Consider the following 19496-nt stretch of genomic DNA (forward strand, 5'->3'; position numbering starts at 1 on the left):
GAATTTCCACCATGCGTGCCTTCCGAAGTGAAACCTTTTTGGTTTCAAAGAGATTCCCTGTTCTCCAAGGTGACGTCTCAGCCCCTGGAAAGTACCTGGACTCCCGGCAGACCCTCAGCCAATACTCAAAGAACAAACGAAGGAAGGCCCGCTGAGATGCACCTCCCCGAGAACCCTTTGCCACTGGTCTTCCGGAGGACCCTCTCCTGCTACCCCCTCCTCCCGCTCCGGGAAGAGGGTGCGCATGCTCCTTTGTAGCATACCTCAGATTCTGTAGTGCAAAAAGGAACAGATGAGCAGTGCAGAGAATGGGGCTCAAGGCCTTTCTGCCCAGTGTCAGAACTCGGCTGTCTGGTCATCTCCTCGTTAGAGAAGCTAGGACTGTGGGACCCAGCTGAGGACGCTGGGATATCTAGAAACTGGAGGTTTAACCAGGAACATAAAGTCCACTTTCCCTACAGGGATCCACAGATGTTGAAACCTTATTTCAGCAACGTTGAATCTCGAGTCCCTGACCCTATCAATCACAGGCAAGGCGCATCTGAACACTGCTGTTCTCTGGAAAACCCCTGCACCCAGCACTCCGCGCATGTGCCCTTTAACCCTTACTGCCTCTAACGGATGGCCGTCCACTGGGGCCCACAGAGTGAAGTGCCCAAACTAGGCCTTCCTAGAGCCGCCAAGCCAAAGCAACAACCCAAAAGATGACCCCAAAGACAGATACAAGTGACAACTCAACCTAGCAAACTTGCAAGAGAGGAGGTGCCATCAGAGGGGCGTTTGACACTGGGCGTGCTCACTCAGGATATTTCCGTGCAAGTTCACCTCCCTCGGGTACAGGCCTGTGGAGTTCCCCCTCCCGCGACGAACCTGGGACAGTGGTTTCTGGTGGGCGCAGTTGATCCCGCCAATGAACACAATGTTGGGCATGACGGGCCTGGCATAATTCATCACGAAGTCGCTTCTCAGCAGCCACACCGAGGCAGAGCTCATAAGGTCCTGCAGGGTCACGTCTTTCCGAAGGACTTCCGAGGCAAGTGGCCCGTACGGGGAATACACCATGCTGCAGAGAAAGCTCTCCGACAAGGCAATGAGCATGTTCTTCACCCGCTGCGGGAAGGTCATGCGGTCCGTGTTGGACGACAGAGCCCTGGGCACATAGGACGGCGGGCTGGGGCACTGGGTGCCCTGAGAGTCCAGGCTGCAGGGCAGTGCATAGGAGAAGAACACCACGGGCAGAGCCAGGTACCGGGCCACGATGGGGCCGCAGGGGAGGACAGGGTCTGTCAACAGAGCGTCGAAGCCGCCTCCAGCCAGGGAGGCCATCAGCTCCTTGTTGTGCAGCAAGTGGGAGCACGCGGACAGAAGCAGAGCCGAGTCCTTCTTGATCTTCTTGTATATTTTGACCACCCGCTGCAAGAAAGACTGCTTCTCGAACACGTTATGCCCGAGGCTGGTAAAAGATGCTTCCAGGTCCTCCCTCCGGAACGGCACAGGGTACCTCTTCAAGGTGTAAAATGCGCCTTCCGTGATGTGCATGGAGGCCTCAGGCGCTAAGACCACTATGTCATGTCCCCTCTGCTGCAAATGCTGGATGAACCCGCGCAAGCTTAGCCAGTGGCTGCCGTCTATGGGGACCAGCAACAGCTTCCCGCCCCGGGACACGGCCGGGCCGAGTGCACACAGCAGCAGGCCCAGGACAAGGGGACTCAGACCCTGGGTCCCTGCCATCACAGTGCCCCTGTCTTTGCCACCCAGAGTCCCATCGGCCAGAGTTTTGTCCTCTGCCACTTACATTTTCCAAGAACCGATCCATACACCGAGTTAATGTTTGACGGTGTCAGTGACTACAGCTATTAGTCAGCTAAAGGCAGCAAAAAGCTAACTTCTAGAAATAAGAAGGGCGACAGGAGGTTTAACTGGTTGGAATTCTTTGTCAGCCACTCAGGTCACATTCTTGAGTGGACAGAGAAGGCAAAGCCTGTCCGGCACTTTTTACTGCATTCGATTAGTATTTCCATGGATCGAGAGAGGGTTACCTACGGGGAAAATGCAATGTGGGGAGAACTACACCTCCTTTCCAGGGATGAAAGAGAACGCCAACTGCACCTTGTAGAAAGGCAAGAAGGTGATAGCACGAGCCCAGCTTTGGCCCGTGGAAACCTTTAAGAATGTCATTCTCCACAGCCCAAGTATCTTTGACTCATTCATCCGACAAGCACTGGTGGAGACCGGCGCAGCGCTGGGCCCGGAGACTCCAGCACAGATCGCCACAGGTGGGTCTCTTGCCTCCCCAGAGCTCATCTTCCGTCAAGGGAGACAGACAGACAATTTAAACAGATAAACAGACCCATCAGAGGTCGTGAAAAGGCTGAGGACCGAGAGCTGATGGGGTACAGACTGAGGGGAGAGGGGAATACGAGCACACAGAAGGCCTTCTGCAGGACAGATCTGCATTCACTGCAAGAGGCAGTGAGAAGCTTTCTGCGTATAGAAGACTAAAATCAGTCATGAAAAAAAACCCCTTAAATTATACTCATCACACCAGCCCAAGGGCCAGGGAAAGGAAGACACTTTGGGGAATTCCGATGACCTTGTTGAAGCAAGGGGTGGAGGTGAACAAAAATAATAATATGCCTTTATGGAGCATGCGCCATGTGCCAAGTTCGGCGCCAAGCACTTTACAACCCTCTTATGTGATCCCCTAGGATTAGCCTGCCGAGGCAGGTACTGTTATTCCCATTTTACAGTCAAGGGCACTGAGGCTCAGACAGGCAAAGTGATTTGCCAGAGTCCCATATTTGCTAGAGTGGCAGAGCTGAGACCCAGGCTGTGACTGCCAGGGCCTAGAGACCCTGCTCTCTGCCACCACGCCCTCTGGCCTCCAGCAGTGCCCAGATAATAGTCCATAATAAGGTCACAACTGATATCTACAACCAACTAGGCCTCGGAGGTAATGACCCCCACAGTCAGCGACCAAGGGAAGCCAGTGGAGAGAAGGCAGAGGGCAGGACTGTGCGACCGAGTAGAATGTGCTCGCAGGGTGGTGTGCTCGCCCAGCACCAACTGGCACCCCAGCAGATCAGGTGAAGGGGCAGGGAACACGTGTGGTAGTTGCCTAACAGAAATGCCCCTCCCGCAGCAAGGGCAAACCGGAGGGCAGGCAGAACCGAGTGCCCCCACACTCTCCTTTTGGGGCCCATGGCTGTTCTAGACCATCCAAGGATGACAGTGTAATATTCTGACCGTGAACAACGGCCACCCCTACTTGGGGGATCTGTTAGGAGGGACATGGAGAAACTGCCACCTTCAGTGTGACTTATGGGACATAGTCACAGGGCCCGATTCTTCCTGGCATTTAGAGCAGCGGGTACTTAGAGCCCCCTTTCCTTGTACCACCATCCTTCCTCCACAAACCTCCAGCCTTGCATGTGCTTGTGGATGAGGGCACACGTGTGCCCACACGCACGTGCGCCCTGAAGCTCCTCCGCCCCATTCCCAGCATGCTCCGTTCTCCAGGACCAAGATTCCGGGCGAGGAGAAAAGGGGAGCCACGTCTTGGCTCATTGGCATGCCCTTATCTGAAATTCTGAAATCATTGCTTCGGTTTTGACATCCAGGGCAATAATTCTCCTGAAGTCTCAGTCTCGTGGGAGCGCATCTGTAGATTACACAGAGCCAAAGGTTGTAAACACAGTCAGCACTGCGAGGATTTTATGAGTTTCCCGCATCACGCGGCACCTCAGAACTTCTGGGGGGCTTCTGTGTCCCTAGATGGTTTCGGTGCCAACTCTACCCATGGCTGGAGGATGCTGTTTACTAGTATGAATAGCGGGCAATGCACATTCACGCTCAAGAATTACGACCACGAACCACTACTAAGCAATCCAGTAAAGCGTCTACCCTAGGACCTGAGCAGACCCGACACGCAAAATCCACGGCTAGTTCTCCCATCCACCGAGTATTTATGCGGAGTGTTGGCGCTACGCTAGGGACTGGCACCAGAAAGCCAGGTTAGAAGTGCGTGTGCCCACCAGGAGGGCTCCCAACCAGGCCGTTACAGGGCCGGTGAGACGGGCCCAGGCGGACAGCACGGGGGCCAAACACAGAGCAGGGCAGAGACGTGGCCTTGCTGGGGGCGACGGGGGGATGGCCACTGCAGAGTGGGGCTGTCCGCGAGGGGGTTCCTGGAACCCCTTGGAAGTTCCTGGAACCCCTTGGAAGGTGATTTCTTTTTAAAGCCGACGCCGGTAATGAGGAGATCAGCATTCCGCTCACTCCTCCCCGCTCCTTCGACGGGACCAGACCGGAGCTGCCTGCGGACGCTCCTACAGTAAAGCAGCTGCGTGAGCGAGCCTACTGCCCTCTGAGTGATCTCGAAGACCTGCCAGGGGAAGCAGAGTGGGCTCCCTGGAGTCTCCGAGGTGTTGTCTTATTCCGCCTCGTGTTCTTCAGCCGTTTGCGTATCCGCCTCTGCTACTCCTGTGTGCCTGCCGGTTCATCTATCTAGACTCCTCACAGGCAGGGTTTCCGCGTCAGCGTTGGTGTCATTTTGGTGATCCCCAGGTGTCAGTCCACGGTTTTTAGACCTGAAGCACTCAGCAAATGTTTCTGTATAGATGTGAATTCCCCTCTCTCTTTGCCCTAGGTCCCATATCCAAGCAAGGAAGTACTGAGTCCAGGTAATTCTACCACCGCCTGTCAGACCCAGCTGCCATGGTCCTGTTCGAGGACTTCAGCCGCCAATGTCCCCAACCACTATCTGTGACTTCTGACTCCTGGCATCAGGCCTGCATGGCCCCACCCCACCACCACCCCTGAAACCTTGGACATCAGCTTCTGAGGGCATGAAATAAAATCGATTCTCCTCAGCCCCACCCTCGGAATTAGGGAGGGACACAGCCCGCCTGCCCAAGCGCGTGCCTCCTCTCCAGCCCTCTGCCTCCTTCCCTCCCCGCGCACTGGATCTCTCGCTCTTCCACAAACGCACTTTGTGATTTCCCATGTCGCTTTGCTCACACAGGACTCGACTCCTGGTCAGCTTTTTCTTCTTGTCTATTACGTGTTTACCAAGTGCCAGGCCCAGGACTTTATATTCTGTCTCTCAGGGTGGTATAAAGGTGGCGGTGCGTTCTGGTGACACAGCACACACGCCCTTCTCAATCTGCTGCCCTTTAGAATAAAATGTTAGAGATTTCATTGGTTAATCATTTTCCTCCTAGGACGATGTGACCTTTATTGGTATTGCCTCACCATTTATCAAAGCAAAGAATATAGGGTCGGAGAGAGAATGAGAGAAGTAGATGTCAAGAAATGCCAAAAATAAAATCGTGGTTGTGACTGTAACAGTTTTAGTGGAAATAATCCCTGCCTTCCAAGTTCAGCCACATCACTATAAACGCAGCCACCAAGTTTCGATCATTTTGACATCGGTTTGCGCCAGGGTACTCTGGGCAACCCCCAAGAATTTTTCAGGGGGTTTTTGCAAAGTCAAAACTATTTCCATAGTTATGATATTGGACTTTTTTACTCTCATTCTCTCCCAAGCGTGCAGGGGAGTCTCCCAGGGGCCTCAGGACACATGACATAACAGCAGATTGAATGCAGGAGATATGAGAATCCAGCTCCCTTTGGCTGAGCCAGTGAGAAGAAAAAGTATAAAAATGATGCCACTCTTCACTAAAACTTTTTTTTGAAAAAGTAATTTACTTCCATAAAAATACGACGTGTAATGGGTTTTCTGTAAGTGAGTCGATTAATGAATTTTTCTGATTGTTTTACTCTCCGACGGAGCAAGTATCGATAGATATAACCCACATAAACACAAGCAAACAGGTTCTGAGGCCAAAAAGTTGGGAGAACTGTTGTCCTAGACAAAAATCTGTGACTGTCCTTCAGCCCAGGGTGGACACATTCACTCCATCTGTACCTCTGGCCAAGGGGAAGCTTGAAGTAAAGGCAACTTTAAGAAAATTATTCTCAGCCCTGGCTGGTGTAGCTCAGTGGATTGAGCGCGGGCTGCAAACCAAAGTGTTGCAGGTTCGATTCCCAGTCACGGTACATGCCTGGGTTGCAGGCCATGACCCCCAACAACTGCACATTGATGTTTCTTTCTCTCTTTCTCCCTCCCTTCCCTCTCTGAAAATAAATAAAATCTTAATAAAAAAGAAAAGAAAATTATTGTCCATGGGTTAAATTCCTCTCTTTTGTACCCAATTTGGAGATCTCAGCTGGCCTGGGGGCTGGGTGGGAGGAGCCAGGCTGTGGGCGGGGCGTTGGGTGGGAGGGGCCTCACCACTGGCAGGAAGTACGTCACAGAGCGCCTCATAGGGCGAGGGGTGTGTCTCCGAGCCCGGCTTCCCGGGGTGCCGCCTGGACCAATGAGATGCGGGCAACGTCACAAGCATCCACCTCCTGGGCGGCCTTGGCTCCCTGGGTGGGCACTTGGCTCACTCCCTGGAGCTGCTGGCTGCGCCGCTCAGTGTTTCTGATCCCCGTGGGCCGTGGCCGTGGCCGTGGCCGCCCGTCCAACATGGTGGACTACTACGAGGTGCTGGGCGTGCCCCGCCGGGCCTCCGCCAATGCCATCAGGAAGGCCTACCGCAAACTGGCGCTCAAGTGGCACCCTGACAAAAACCCGGAGAGCAAGGAGGAGGCCGAGAGGCGGTTCAAACAGGTGGCCCAGGCGTACGAGGTGCTGTCCGACGCCCACAAGCGGGAAGTCTACGACCAGTGCGGCGAGGGGGCGGTGCAGGACGGCGACGTGGGCGGCGGCGGGCTCTTCCAGGACCCGTTCCAATACGTCTTCACCTTCCGCGACCCGGCCGAGGTCTTCAGGGAGTTTTTTGGTGGCCGGCACCCATTTTCGTTTGACTTGTTCAAAGACCCGCTAATTTTGGGGGGTCGGAGGAGCTCCCGGAGAAGCAGAAATAGAGGGTCTGCACCCCCTTCCTCCGCCTTCAGTAAATTCCCTGGGTTCGATGTTTTTTCTTCTTCAAATGCAGGATTTAGTTCCTTTGCTGTTGAGAGGAACGGGGGCTCGTCTTCCTTCTCCATGACTTGCGGCAACTGTGGGATGGGGAACTTCAGGTCCGTGTCGACTTCCACCAAAATCGTTAATGGCAAGAAAATCACCACCAAGAGAATCATTGAGAATGGCCGAGAAAGGGTGGAAGTGGCGGAGGACAGAAAGTAAAGTCCCTGACCGTGAAGCGCAAAGGGCCGCTGCTGCGCGTCAGCACCGAGTGACACCCGTGCTCGTGGGCCTGAAAACTCGCCGGGAGCACTGGCAGGGCGCTTTTGCGAAGATTCCCAGTGGACTCTACTTTCCAAATAACTGTACTCAACAATTTATAAACGGCTCATGCTAATCAATGCCTGTTTGTTCTTATTGTTGGGACCGCACGAATAGGACCTCTGTCTTGTTGAAAATGTCAGCATACGCTGTGTTGTTTATCAAACACACCCCTGAGGCAGACGGTATTAATTTCACTGGGGGGTGGGATGGGGGGCAAAGTGTTCCCAGCAGCAGCCAGGCAGTTGGCTCTAAGGTTAATATGGTCGAGATGAAACGGTGTACTTCATTTTTCTAGTGCACGGTGGTGTAAGATAGGACTATATTAATAATAACCTAAAGATGTTTTTAGTTCTATATACATGCTGGTGACTCAGTAAGAGTTAACTTGTGTAAAGAGGGTGTTAAGCCTCGGCTTCTGAAAACCACATAAACATGGTGGAGTGGATGTAAGAGTTTCCCGTGGGTGCTGTAACAGGTCACTACAGACTTGGTGGCTTTAAAAAACAAATCCACGTTTATTCTCTTACAGGTCTGCAGGCCCCAGTCTGAAGTCAGTTTCACTGCACCGAAAGGGGTGTTGGCAGGATCGTGCTCCCTCCAAAGGCTGTGGGCTAACTAAGTGCATTTCTCACCACCACGTGGTTGGTTGATAATATTAGGACCATATTCAGGTCACTTAATAAAACAATCGTAGTGATGATTCAAGTATTTACATTCATGCAAATCTGACTCCTACCCTTGGCCCAGCTCGCTTCTACAGCCGTGATTGATGAAAATGGGAAAAGCATTTCTATAAGGCTACGTACAACTATTGCATTGCTGTGCGTGGGCTGTGTCTCATATCAAATCAGGATGACGAAAGCCGGGTTTCGCCTGGAATATTGATCGGGTGAGGCAACACACACACATCTGAGGGAGTAGCCTTTTGTTGGGCCAGCCTGTGCCCCCAGAGAAACCCTTTTGGAGTGTGGTTGCCTTGGGGTCATCTGTCACAAACTGTGCCCCTCCCCCTGGTCATCCCAAAAGGAAGGCTTGCATAAAGCGTAAGAGCAAAGAGACGACCGAACTAGACCAACTGCCAGTGCAGCCTGCGTGAGAATGACTTTGGTGCCCTTCAAGTCCAATCCTCGTGTGATAGCGGGCAGACTACACAGCAGGAAGCTAGGATTCAGCCACACCTGTCCCACAGGGGCACACGGAGTCCATTAAAACCACATCAAAGAGCTACCGTATAAAAAGTATCAGAATGAAACAGAGCTTTTTAAAAAACGAGATCATTTGCTTGCCAAGCAAAGGAACTCACACCAGCGAAGACATTCCCGGAGTAATTTGCAGGAAGAGAGCCCTGGGGGGAGCAGGAGGGGACAGGGTGTCGGGCGTCTTGATGTCATACGAGGAAGGGTACACACTTTCATGGTAGATGTGCCAAGTGAGAGTTGAAAATTACTGCTCGCGAGAGGACAGAATAAGAGCATTTGTATCTACACAACTGGTTAAAATAAGTCCCCATTGTTCAGCAGCCAGGAAAGTCTTCGCTTGGGTCCAGTAAAAGTCTCAGAGGTCAGATCTTTAACAGCTCTGGCTCGTTCTGATAGTTGAGGACGTACACAGCACTGAGTTTTGAAATATCCTGGAATTACTGCTCCTAGGTGGGAAGTTTCTCCTTAACAGAAATCTAAAGCATTTTATTTAAAGAATTTTCGAAACTGAAAATCTCTTTTAAAATGTCTGGGCTTTTGGATCAAAAAAATAAAAGGCATTCCCTCTGTTGCAAACGGGGTCACCTCCAGTCCCCTGCAGTGAGGAACTCCCTGGAATCACTCGCATCTTCCCACGGAGCGCACCAGGCAGGGAGAGACACGTTCCTGCAACGCCCAAGAGGCCTGCAGACCTGCGGCCATCTCAGCAGAATCCCAGCAGCCAGACACTTCCCCGGGCTGGCGCACCACCCATCCCTGGTTTAGATCCACTTACCACACACAACGGGAAGAGAGACCTTCCTCGTCTTAGGAAATCATTCCCTCAACTGCCTACCTTTCTAGGAGTTTCTAATTCCACCTAGCCATCTTTGTCCATAAGCACCGCGTCCTTCCGCTGTGTTGGCTCCCACGCACCCGTAGTGCACCCTCCAGTGTGACGCCGATGACCAGCATTCCCGTGTGACCGCACTCTGAGCTGTCGTCACTGGCCTCATTCCTGAAATAGCCTGTCCATCTTTTTATCCCACTCAGTTGAATTTGGGGCTTTTTAGTGACCTAGAGAACTCTTCCTCCTACTCACAAGCAACTTGTATACCTGATCAGAACTAAGCTTTGTGAAGGTGCAGTTCTCTAAGGGAACCTCATTTTGCTTCCACTTAGGGGACAGGAATGTTTATGTAAGACCAGGGAGAGTGCTTCATTTGACTTATCTATACTTGACAAAATTGAGAAGGGTTCTTTGCCTGGACCTGTATGAAAACAAAATTATTTATTGAAAATAAATTTACATTCACCTCTTTGAGGGAGGATAGTAACTGACTTGAAGTAAGCAAGATCATGAATTTTTTAATGCACATAGAAAGCAAAAAAGATCACAGTGGATGATACAGAAAGTAAAATCAGTGATACAAATATGCTCTTTAGAAACACTCTCCCATGATGCAATGGCAAAATACAGAAGACAAAGTTGGAGAGTAAGATGACAGTGACAGAGACGGCAAAACAGTAATCTATGGACGGCACACCTTCCCGAAGGAACCAGAAGAAGAACTTAACAATTTAGGGGAGAACTCGAAAATGTTCAATGGGATCTGGCTTTAACTTCAGACTTACTGTGCGCGGTAGGCACAAAAACGGCCCTGTAAATACATCCACAGTCTAATGCCTGGAGCTTGGACGTGGCAAAAGGGACTTTGCAGGTATCGTTAAGGTAAGGATCTTGAGATGAGGAGACTGTCCTAGATTATCTGGGTAAAGTCAGTGTAACCACCAGAGTCCGATAAGTGAAAGAGGGGGGCATGAGAGCAGAGGGTTAAACTCTCTACACTGCATGGATGGACATGGAAAAGCGCCAGAGAATTTCCCCAGTAACAACAGCAACAAGAAAAAGCTTGTTAAAAAAAAAAAAAGAAAGAAAAACAATGCAGAAAGAACAAGTTTACACCAAATGGAAGGAATAAAATGAAGTATATATATTGTGTGGATTTCAGGAATTCTTACAGCCGAAGAAACAATCACAAGAGGCATTTTAAAAATGTTATTAAAGACTCTTTAAGCAAGTTTTTAATGAAGTTTTTAAGTTAAAAACAGACACGACTTTACATAAATGGCCAAATGAGTTTTGGCAAAGGTGGCAAGAGCACCCAGTGGGGAAGACAGTCTTCCCAACGCGTATTTCCGGGGAACTGGACACCCACACACTAGAAAACAAAAAAGCTGGGCCCTCAGCTAACACCACACGCAAAAACAACTCAACATAAATAAAGCGCACACATGCAACACTTGGCACATGATAAGCTCCTGGGAGAAAACACGGGACAAATTTCAACATTAGATTTGGCAATGATTTTTGGGTATGACACCAAAGTCACAGGTAATGAAAAACAGACAAATTGGACTTTATGAACATTTTTAAATTTGTACATCAAATGGTACTATCAACAGAGAAAAAAAGCACCCCACAAAATGAAAGCAAATATTTGCTAATCATTTATCTGATAAGCAATTGATATGCAGAATACATAGACAACTTCAAAAACTCAACAACAAAAATGCATTCATAAATGGGCAAAAGACTTGGAAAAACATTTCTCCAAGGCAGATACACAGGCAGCCAATGAGCACACGAAGCCATGCTCAACGTCACAAATACTAATGCAGCCCTGACTGGCGTAGCTCAGTGGAGTTTGAGCGTGGGCTGTGAACCAAAACATTGCAGGTTCAATTCCCAGTCAGGGCACATGCCTGGGTTGCAGGCCACCGCCTCCAGCAACCACACATTGATGTTTTTCTCTCCCTCTCTTTCTCCCTCCCTTCCCTCTTTAAAAATAAATAAATAAAATATTAAAAAAAAAAACAAATACAAATGCAAACCAAAACCGCAGTGAGATTCCACATCACATTTATTAGGAGGACTACTTAAAATAAAAGAAAACAAGCGTTGGAGAAGATGTGGAGAAATTGGAACCCTCGTGCACTACTGGTAGGAATGGAAGACTGCACCGACACTGCAGAAAATAATAGGACGCTTCCTCTAAAAATTAAAAATGAAATTACCGTATGATTCAGCAATTCCACAGCTGTGTGTATAAACCCAAAATCATTTAAAGCAAGGTTGTAAAGAGATATCTGGACCCCCACGTACATAGCAGCGTTATTCACAGCAGCTCAAAGGTGAAAACAATCCAAGTGCCGGTCGAAGGGTGAACGGATAAGCAGGCGCCAGAAGTCTATACACTGGAGTATCACGCAGCCTTAAAGAGACTGGAAATTCTGAGATATAGCACGATGCGAATGCAACTCGAGGACATTATCCTCAATGAAATAAGCCAATCACAAAAAGACAAATACCGTGTCACTCCACCGGGATGAGGTACCTAGAGCAGTCAAGTTCTCAGAGACTGAAGTAGGGGAACTGCGGTTGCCAGGGGCAGGCGGGGCGGGGCGTAGGGTGATGGCGGGGAGCTGGTGTTTAACAGGAATAGAGTTCCAAATTCTCAAGATTAAAAGAGTTCTAGACGCCCTGGCTGGCGTAGCTCAGTGGATTGAGCGCGGGCTGCGACCCAGGCATCGCTGGTTTGATTCCCAGTCAGGGCACATGCCTGGGCTGCAGGCCATGGCTCCCAGCAACCGCACATTGATGTTTCTCTTTCTCTCTCTCTCTCTCTCTCCCTTCCCTCTCTAAAAATAAATAAATAAAATCTTTTTAAAAAGTTCTAGAGATTAGCTGCACAACTATGTGAAATAGTAAATGTTAGTCAAGTGTACACTTTATCATGGTTGAGATGGTAAACCTTATATTCAGTGTATTTTACCACTATTTTTTAAATGTTAAAGGCTAACAAGGAAGAAAATGCAGTAGTAATAAAACTATGTGCACCAATCACGCAGCTATACATGTAAGCAAAAACTATTAAAATTCCAAATATAAATTGAGCTAAATTTAAATGGGGTGTCATTTAAGACAACTTCTTCAGAATTGGGCATGCTGAGTTTTTTAATAGAAAAATTAAAAATATGCATTTTAGGAGCATCTGTGGAACATTCACAGGAGATGCTCCCATGCTCCCTGACACAGGAGCCGTTAGCGATACATGACTGCTGACCATTTGAAACGTTCCTAGTGCAGATCGAAATATGCCGTGAGCATAAAACACACACCAATATTTTGAAAACAGTAGCCCTGCCTGGTGTGGCTGAGCAGACGGAGCACCAGCCTGCGGCGAACCAAAGGGTTGCAGGTTCGATTCCCAGTCCGGGCACATGCCTGCGTTGCCAGCCAGGTCCCCAATAGGGGGCGCATGAGAGGCAGCCACACTTGGATGCTTCTCTCCCTCTCTTTCTCCCTCCCTTCCCCTCTCTCTAAAAATAAATAAGTAAAACTTTAAAAAACATTTTGAAAACAGTATTAGACAGAAAAAGAATGTAAAATATCTCCCTAATAATTTCATATTGAGACTATGTCGAAAGGATGATGTCTCGGATATATTTGGCTGCATAGAGTATATTAAAATGAACATGCATTTTGCTTTTCTTTAAACATGCCTACAAAAAAGTTTCAAATAATGTCGGTGGCTTGAAATGCATTTCTCCTCAGTCCCCTCCGAGAAAGGATCGCTCGACGTGATTTGTCTACAAAGGCCACGTGCCTGTTCCTTCTTTGCCCTTCCTCTCAACACCCACCAGCAAAACTCCCCGGGGCATCAGCTCACGACTCAGTATCTCCGCTCCTACCCAGCCGGCGGAGACTGCACACCCGTCAAGGCGGTGCCTTCAGCAAAGGACAATCACATGAATCCCGCCTCTCGTCCCTCTCTCTGACCATCACAGACATTCCCTGCACTGCTGACGCCACCGAAACAGTTAATCTCACCCACGACTCAGACGGAGAATGAGAGGCGGAAACCCACAGAGATGATGGGTAGGTCCGCCAGCACCTGGAATGAGTTGGAAAAATAAAACGCGTCCTGCCCGACGCACGGATTGCACAGAAGCACAGGTACAGACCTGAGACAGTGGCTTCCTGTGGGCACAGTTGATGCCCCCGATGAAGACCATGTTGGGCATGACCGGCCTGGGGTAGTCCAACACGAAGTCCCCTCTGAACAGCCACAGGGACGCGTAGCCAAAAACATCCGCCAGCGACACCTCTCTCTGAAGGAGCTCAGAGGCCAGGCTCGCGTAAGGAGATAAGGAAATGTGGCAAGGATACTGCATGACCAGAGGGTAGAGCATGTTCTTGACCCTTTGCAGGAATGTCATGTGGTCCGAATGCCTTGTTAATAACCTGGGGATATACGAGGAAGGGTTCGGGCACTGTGTGCCCTCAAAGTCAAGGTCGCATGGAATGGCACGCAGAAAAAACACAGCGGGAAGAGCCAGGTGCTGAGCCAGCACTGCCCCGCAGGGGTAGACGGGATCTGTCAGAACCACATCGAAGGCGCTGGCGTTCAACTGCCTGACCAGGTCCTCGTTGCGCACCAGCTCCTCACAAGACTTCTGAAAGAAGACAGACACGTTTTGCAAAACTGCCATCGTATTCCAAAATGCCTTTAGGTAATGTACTCTTTCAAAAATCAGGTGGCTCTGGCCCAACATGATGTACTGGAATTCATCCTGGGTGTACGGAATGGGGTAGGTTTTCAGGGTGAAAAAGTCTTCGTCCTTGACGTGCAGAGTCACCTCCGGTGCAAGGACCACTATCTGGTGACCCCGGGCGTGGAGCTCCTGCACGGCCTTCCTCATGCTGAGCCAGTGGCTGCCCTCCATGGGGACCACCAGCACCTTCCCGCCCTCGGCCCGGGGCCCCGCACACAGGAACAGCAGCAGCCCCGTGAGCGCCGCCAGGGGAAGCGGGGGCCCTGCAGCCATCTCCGTAGACGCACGAGCAGCTGGCTGTGCAGCACCGACTGAGTCTCGTGTGTGTGTTTTGTCTTATCCTGTCATCAAGCCAATTAACAGAAGGGCGCGTCCCTGGAGGGCCGTGTGCCCCACGTACGTTAATCATTACAGAACGAACCTGGCCTTGCCCTTCACCCTTCTACGTTTCCTAGGGAGATAACAATCCCCCTCATTGGGGACAAGTTCATCTGAGTTTCGCTGCTTTCTCCAGGGAACTTTCTAGTTCACCCTCCTTATTTCTCATTCAATTCCCCGAACAAGGCTGTGGGTGCCCGCTCCCCCGTGAACCAGGTTCGGCAGGGCTGTGACTGAGCTCCGAGGGGGTCCCCAGTGACCGGCCCCCGACCAGAACCTTGCTGCTGGATGTGCCCTCATTTGAGAACTCTGAAAACTCTTTCCTTCCATTGGTGGGTAACACGGAACACACCCAGCAAGTATGTGTCACACGGCCAAGACAGCTTCCTGCAACGGGGCAGGGGAGCCCGGCTCCCCGGTTTTGCCCCTCTTCCGCCCAAGGGCACCTCTGCAACATGCAGGGAAGAGCCTCCTTGAGCAGCTGTCAACAGGCTTTTCACCAAGGTCATTCACAGCCCTAGGTCCTCAGGAGAACGGATTCCTCCCGAACAGGATGGGCTGCACCATGCGCGGGGTCCTCCCCGGGGGCTGGGAGAGGCCTGTGCAACCTCAGGGGTCACGTGCCTGTGAGGCCAGGCCTGCTCCAGCAAGGGCCCCCCATACGAGCTCAGCTGCCGTCTCCTTGTCCTATCCGCCCTGGGGACGGTGTGAGTGGGCTCCTGTTCCTCCTTGGTTTCTGCCATACCGACATCCAGGCTCAGGCCGCCACGACGAGCGAGGCTGAGGCTTCCCTTTGGGAGGAGATGACCACGTAACAGAGTCTACCCTGGGCATATGCACGCACACCAGGACACTGCCCGGGTGACACCAGCCACCACGGTGCAGGCAGGGTTGGCTCCAGCCGCGTCTGGTCGGCTCTGAGTCCAGGATCCTGGCCTCTCCGACATCAATTGCTCTGTTCTCTTTTTCTGATCTTCTTTCTGTCTGGGACATAACTGCATGTTTTCCCCGAGGCTCCATTTCTGTCCCCCACTCACAGGTGAAATCCTGCCATTTCTGTCTACCCCAGCCCCTCCCACACACACACATTTCTACAAAAAGCCATGCAAACTTCCTCAAGTGCGCAGGCCCCAGGCTGCTCCCGCCCCACGTTAGAAGCACGAGGGCGCACGGAGCCCGCAGGTGGGAAGCCGCGACCTCAGTTTGTTACTGGCGCTGAGGCCGCTGTTACTGGTATCAGCAAGAGGAGCCGCCCTCAGGGACTCTCGCGGCCACCTTGTCACTGGCAGAAGCAGCAAGTCACTGGAGCCGGACCACCTGGTGTCTGTGCAGACCTCAGTCAGCCCTGCCCCTTGCATGGCTGTCACTGCACTGCCCACTGTCGCAGGACACGCATCGCAAGGCCACCCGTCCAGCTTTCACCGCTGCGATCGCCAGCTCTGTGGTCACAACCCAACCTGACAAGAGGCTGCAAGCCGAGTGAGAACACGGGGGGTGGGGAGGGGGGCACCTAGGGATCCGGTGACAGTGGTGGCGTCTTCTCTGCTCCAATGGGAGATCTAAATCCATCTAGACAGAATAAACGAAGAGGCACGCGGTGTCCTGGATGGGAAGATTTAACGCTGGAAGGCTCTTGATTTTCTCCCAGAGTAAGCTGTAGATTTCATACAAAGTCAAACAAAACCTCACTGGGATTTTTAGCATGACAAAAAAAAATGTTTGCTTTGCCCACAAGCATTTCTGTCTTCTGGTAACACAGCTGTAGTCCTTACCGGACCCGGGCTCTGCCAGCTCATCGTTATACATTTTTATCCCCCCCCCAAAATGGTTAAGCTGTCTGAAGGCCCTGGACAAAAAGGAAAAACAGGCAGAAACTGAAGGGGAACCAGTGGACACCACGTGGCATGGGAACAGGAGGGTGGCCACAGGCCCAGGGGTCTCTCCACTCGTCCTAGCCCCCACCTCCCCACCCCTGCGTCTGCCCTCACCCGTTGCACCGGCTCCTCCTGGTTGACAGGGAGGTTATCTACAGCTCCTGCGTCTCCACGTGGCCAGAGGGTGGCCAGCACCTCAGTCAGCTTATCTCCCCGGGCAGCCAGCACAGCCGTGGGGCAGTGAGACAGGCCCACACGTGTCCTCCACGGCGGGGCCTGTTTCCTCGGCAACCCTGCTCACCGCACCAAACTCTCGGAGCAGACTGCAGGGTACCAGGCGCCAACGCCAGGGGAGGACCCCAGCTGCACTGAGGATAGTGGAGACCACCACTCTGCCAGCCGCCAGGGAAAGAAGGCCCAACACCTCTGCCCACTGCATCTTGCCACCCGAGTCGCTGAGAACACAACGTCATCCATCTCTCATTGAATGCAACGCACTCTTCTAGCACGGGAAAGAGTGAGACAGCGCCAACAGCGACCCCCCGTGGCCAGCAGGTGTCTATCACAGCAGACACAGAGAACTAGCCCGCCCTCACCCCTCCCTGTGCTGCAGAGAGATGGCCCTGGCCCCTCCCCTTGGAGGGTAGATACAACAATGGGGTTGCCGGGTGCCACGTGACCCGCAGGCTTCCAGCGAAGACAAAGGAGCTTTCTTCCAGCCTGAACCTGGAAAGACAGCCCCGCACCGGGTGATGAGGCAGCGCGAGCTCCAGGTGGGAAGCCTCCCACGCCCAGGGCTCATTGTTATGTGGCCAGTGAGCCCAAAAGGTGGCCCTGGGGAGACTGCCTTTCCCAGCACCCATTGCGATGGCTCTTTGCAGGCAGGCAAGCCGCCGTTGGTGTGGCGCCCACACCCCTGAAACTCATTCTCAAATGCTTTGAGGTCCCCACCGACCCCTGCGCCACAGAGGCACGGGAAGGGCAGGAAGCATCCTGAGCAGTAGGACAGTAAATGACGGGAAACTCCCGGAGCAGCCAGCGCAGGAGGCCGGAGGACGCACGCAGCCGGCGCGTTCGCTTCCTAGGGCTGCGGACGCAGAGTGCCCAGGCTGGGGCCCTGAGAACCAGAGAGAAGCCGGTTGCCTCTTGAAGGCTCTGGGGGGTGAGGGGGTCTTTCTCTGCCTCTCCCAGCTCCTGGTGTTTGCCTGCAGCCCCTGGGCTTCCGCGGCGTACAGATGCCTGGCTCCAGTCACGTGCCCACCTTCTCCCTGTGTGTTCTCGCTGTAACCCTCTGGTAGGTCTCTCCCTCTATCTGAATTTCCCCTTTTTAGGGGGACACGAGTTATGTTGGGTCAGGGCCCCCCCGATGATCTCATACTAACCTGATGACCTCCGCAAACAGTGTTTGCAGAGAAGGTCACGTTCTCAGGTGCTGGGGGCTGAGGACTCCTTGGAGGAGGTCCCCATTCCGCCAGCCTCCTGGGCTAAGCTGGGGGCCTGAGCGTTCTCCTAGTGACTGGGGCAGCCACCGAGGCGGGTGTGGTAGGTTTGGCTCTGCGTTCCCGAAAGGTCCCGCTCACGCAGAGGTATGGGATGGCACAGTAGGTCAGGCTGGACCCGGGGAGTCCCACTGGGAGCCTGCTCCTGAAAGGCGAGGACCTGAACCAGAGCCGCCGAGGCCCCGGGCAGAGGGGAAACAACCCCAATGTCCACCGGCTGACGCGTAGACACACGCAGTGTGGTATGTCCACGGCACAAAACACCACTCGGTCATAAAAAGTAACGCTGCGACGTGGCTGGACCTCGGAAACATGATGCTGAGTGAAAAAAAGTCCGTCACATTATGGTGTGATTCAGTTTGTCTGAGATGATCGGCAGAAGCAAATGCATAGAGACAGGAGGTGGATGAGCACTTGCCAGGGGGTGCGGGCAAGAGGGAGCCGGGAGTAACTGCTAACTGATACTTTGCGGGGGGTGGGGGGGGCGGAACTGAAAAAATCTCCTAAAAGTGATTGTGGAGACGGTTGCACAAGTCCGTGACGACATGAAAAACCATCGAATCTCAAATTTTAAACGAATCGTACGGTATGTGAGTTACATCTTATTATAAAATAACCCATGTAATTTCATTCCCCTCGAATGACCTAAATTATTCGCCGACCTAGTTTCTGGTGGTTCAGACACCGCAGTCGAATCCTTTTTATTTTTTCACCTTGACCCCTGCTCGCACTTCACCACTCTGTGCACCCGTGCTTTGTCACAGAAGCAGCTGTGAGAGTGCTGCCCACGCCCGCCCGTCTCCGAGATAACCGGCCATAAAGATAAACACAGGCGGGGACAGAGCAGCGAACCGCTGTGGGACCTGCACACATTGGCTTGGGTCGCGTGCTTCTGAAAGTGCCTGTTAAGAATGACTTGGCATTTTTGAGGTTCAGTCCCCCTGACTTGCTCAGACTTCAATCCTCAGCTCCACCGGCAGTGTTGAGATTTCAGCCTGAGCGTGCTCTCCTTGGAGACACCCCCTTCTTAGGGGGAAGAGGTGACTCGGGGGTGGGGAAAGCGTGCTTGTGCCCCCTCCTCACCCCGATCCTGCCTTGCTGCACAGAAGTCACTGATTCTCACTTGGAATTTATTCAGATCAGCCTTTCTCAGTGCCAGTGCTATTGACATCTGGGGCCGCATCATTCTCTGTTGGGGCTGAGTGGGTGGGCGTTTCCTGTGCTTTGTAGGATTTTTAACAGCACCCCTGGACGTTACTTACCTGAAGACAGTGTCACCTCCCAAATGCAGCAGCAAAAATGTCCTCAGGGATGACCCCGTGAGGAGCAAAAGCGCCCTTACTTGAGAACCACTATCTAGAGGATCCTGGAACACCAAAGGGGGAAACTGAGGAACAGACAAGCTAGTACTGAGGAACTGAAATCTAGTTTTCTGGGGAAATGCTCCCCCGACTGTCGCAAGAACACCGCATTGTCACCCTGCCTGGTGCGACTCAGTGGATCCAGCATCGGCCTGTGAACCGAAGGGTCGCTGGTTCAATTCCCAGTCAGGGCACATGCCTGAGTTGCAGGCCAGGTCCCCAGTAGGGAGCACGCCAGAGGCAACCCCACAGTGATGTTTCTCTCCCTCTCTTTCTCCCTCCCTTGCCCT

General features: G+C 52.2%; 2 protein-coding genes across 5 annotated transcripts in view; one reads left to right on the top strand and one right to left on the bottom strand.

Moving 5' to 3' along the window:
* Positions 1–19496, bottom strand: part of LOC123823186 (UDP-glucuronosyltransferase 1A1-like) — a 31121-nt gene that overhangs the window by 9283 nt on the left and 2342 nt on the right. The window contains exons 2-3 of one of the 4 annotated variants that reach the window (XM_045845646.1): positions 9325–9331; positions 871–1201 (exon numbers count right to left, since the gene is read on the bottom strand). The exons of 1 other annotated variant lie outside the window; for it this stretch is intronic. In XM_045845646.1, the coding sequence (XP_045701602.1) occupies positions 871–1201; positions 9325–9331 (338 nt within the window). Of the gene's footprint in view, positions 1–870; positions 1773–9324; positions 9332–13503; positions 14406–19496 lie in introns of those variants that run through there. 2 more of the 4 variants (XM_045845643.1, XM_045845644.1) reach the window with 2 other exon arrangements.
* On the top strand, positions 6533–7195 carry LOC123823189 (dnaJ homolog subfamily B member 3-like). Its single transcript, XM_045845649.1, has one exon. It carries the CDS (start codon positions 6533–6535, stop codon positions 7193–7195), a length of 663 nt encoding a protein of 220 aa, XP_045701605.1.

Source organism: Phyllostomus hastatus, unplaced genomic scaffold (assembly GCF_019186645.2).
Source record: "Phyllostomus hastatus isolate PE091 unplaced genomic scaffold, TTU_PhHast_1.1 phas_contig_477, whole genome shotgun sequence".
Taxonomy (NCBI): domain Eukaryota; kingdom Metazoa; phylum Chordata; class Mammalia; order Chiroptera; family Phyllostomidae; genus Phyllostomus; species Phyllostomus hastatus.

Coding starts and splice junctions, on each gene's coding strand:
- LOC123823189 (XM_045845649.1), top strand. CDS start 6,533: ATGGTGGACTACTACGAGGTGCTGGGCGTGCCCCGCCGGGCCTCCGCC.